The 1795-nt window shown below is 53.6% G+C and overlaps 1 protein-coding gene across 6 annotated transcripts in view; it reads left to right on the forward strand.

The window, feature by feature from the left end:
- The window catches only part of phldb1b (pleckstrin homology-like domain, family B, member 1b), a 111082-nt gene that overhangs the window by 99866 nt on the left and 9421 nt on the right, over window positions 1–1795 (forward strand). For all 6 annotated transcript variants that reach the window (XM_005752324.1, XM_005752325.1, XM_005752328.1 and 3 more), the window contains one exon: window positions 1038–1380. In XM_005752324.1, the coding sequence (XP_005752381.1) occupies window positions 1038–1380 (343 nt within the window). The remainder of the gene's footprint in view (window positions 1–1037; window positions 1381–1795) is intronic.

The raw sequence follows: 1795 nt of genomic DNA on the forward strand, positions 1-1795 counted from the left end.
TCAGTGCCGTGTGACTAAGTGGATCAGAGTAAAGCAGTCTGGTGTTTGTAGCTCGGCTGGCTGCCACCCACGGCTGCAAAGCGGAGCTGGTCACATTTGTCAGCTTTTCTCACGTCTGCCTATGTTGTGTCTGTGACTGCTGCACCACAGAGCCCCAGACCTCCAGACAGAGCGCCGTAGAGGGAAGCTCAGCAGGTAGATGGAGCAGCGCGTCCAGGGGTCGCACACTTCTCCCGCTCTCTGCGTTCGGCTGCGCAGACGCCGTCTGCGTTTGCTCAGCTGCTCTCTGTAAATCACAGGCAGGGTCTGAAATCAGCTGTTTGTCACAAAGGTACTGCTGTCTGCGTCTGCCGATGGAGACGCAAAGATGGAGCTTTAGCCTCGTAAACGAAGCAGCCTGGCTGCGTCCAAAGAAGAGAATTGGAGGCTGATCTCAAATGAGAGGCACTCTGACAGCTAGCTGCTGTTGATTTATCCATCAAAGGTAACATTTAACAGGACTCGACACGTGGCTGCGGTTCGTTTCAGACCCTGTCTCCAGCCAGCCCTCCCCTCCCTCTTCATCCTCTCTGGTGTGTCATTAACGCCTCTTTCTTTTCATCTTTTTCTTTGTCTGTAACATTGAATCCTCTTTCTTCCTCCATCAATCTTCCATGAACCTTCGTGCTGCTGGAGAATCAATTTTGCATGTTCAGTGTTCAGCGAGCTCCTGGTTTGGAGCCAGATGTGTTACGAGCTGCGCAGCAGCTTCATTCCAAATGTAGGATGTTGGACGGACACTTTTGCTTCAACTTTGTGGGTTTTTGTAGTTTTCCTCAAGCTTGTTATTACTGAGAGAGCACATACTTGTATGTGTGGTGCATGAATCTGGTGTTGCAGGTTGTGGGCTGGTGCTAGTCTCCTTTACGTGTTGAGTGATGATGTCCTTCACAGCCAGCTCTTTGTTTTCTGCAGGAACAAACGGGCCTGCTCGCACTCGAGTCATTGTTCCGTCTGCAGACCTCAAACGCTCACCGTGTCCCCCCTCCCCCCTCCAGGTCAGCAGGTGATCGAAGAGCAGCGCCGCCGTCTGGCCGAGCTCAAGCAAAGAGCAGCAGCGGAGGCTCAGTGCCAGTGGGAGGCCCTCCACTGCTCCCAGCCCCACCTCGTAACCTCGACCTCCCCGTCTCCCTCCTACTCACCCATCATGGCCTACAGCCCCGTGCTGAGCCATACTTCCTTGGGCCCCCCTCCTCTGGTTCACCACTCCATCCTGCACCATCAGCCCCCGTCGGCCGGGGAGCAGCCGTACGACACCCTGAGCCTGGAGAGCTCGGACAGCATGGACACCAGCGTGTCCACCGGGAACAACTCGGCCTGCTCGCCTGACAACATGAGCGGGTATGACGCACACACAGTGGATTATGGGGTTCTATGTTAATGTTTGTGTGTAGCTGATGTGAACACACTCTGGGTTTGTTGGCCGTGGCCTGGTTCAGTGTTCAGACGCCAGCTCCTGACACACCAGCTGCACCATCACGTCTGATGTCAGAGTCGTTGGTGAACATGTTTCGGCTGGTTCCTCACATCTGTTCCACTGAACACAGCTGGCTCCAGATCTGTGCGATAATAAAAAGCATTCTTCATGCTTCTGGTTATTTTTTGAAATGAAAGTTATTGTTACAAAAATGTGAGCATATCCACGGCGTGGCTTTGTCAGCAGATGGCCCCGCCCCTCCCTGAGCCTGGTTCTGCTGGAGGTTTCTTCCTGTTAAAAGGGAGTTTTTCCTTCCTACTGTCGCCAAAGTGCTGCTCA

Source organism: Pundamilia nyererei, unplaced genomic scaffold, assembly GCF_000239375.1.
Source record: "Pundamilia nyererei isolate P.nyererei 1_Seehausen unplaced genomic scaffold, PunNye1.0 scaffold00353, whole genome shotgun sequence".
In the NCBI taxonomy this organism is placed as follows: domain Eukaryota; kingdom Metazoa; phylum Chordata; class Actinopteri; order Cichliformes; family Cichlidae; genus Pundamilia; species Pundamilia nyererei.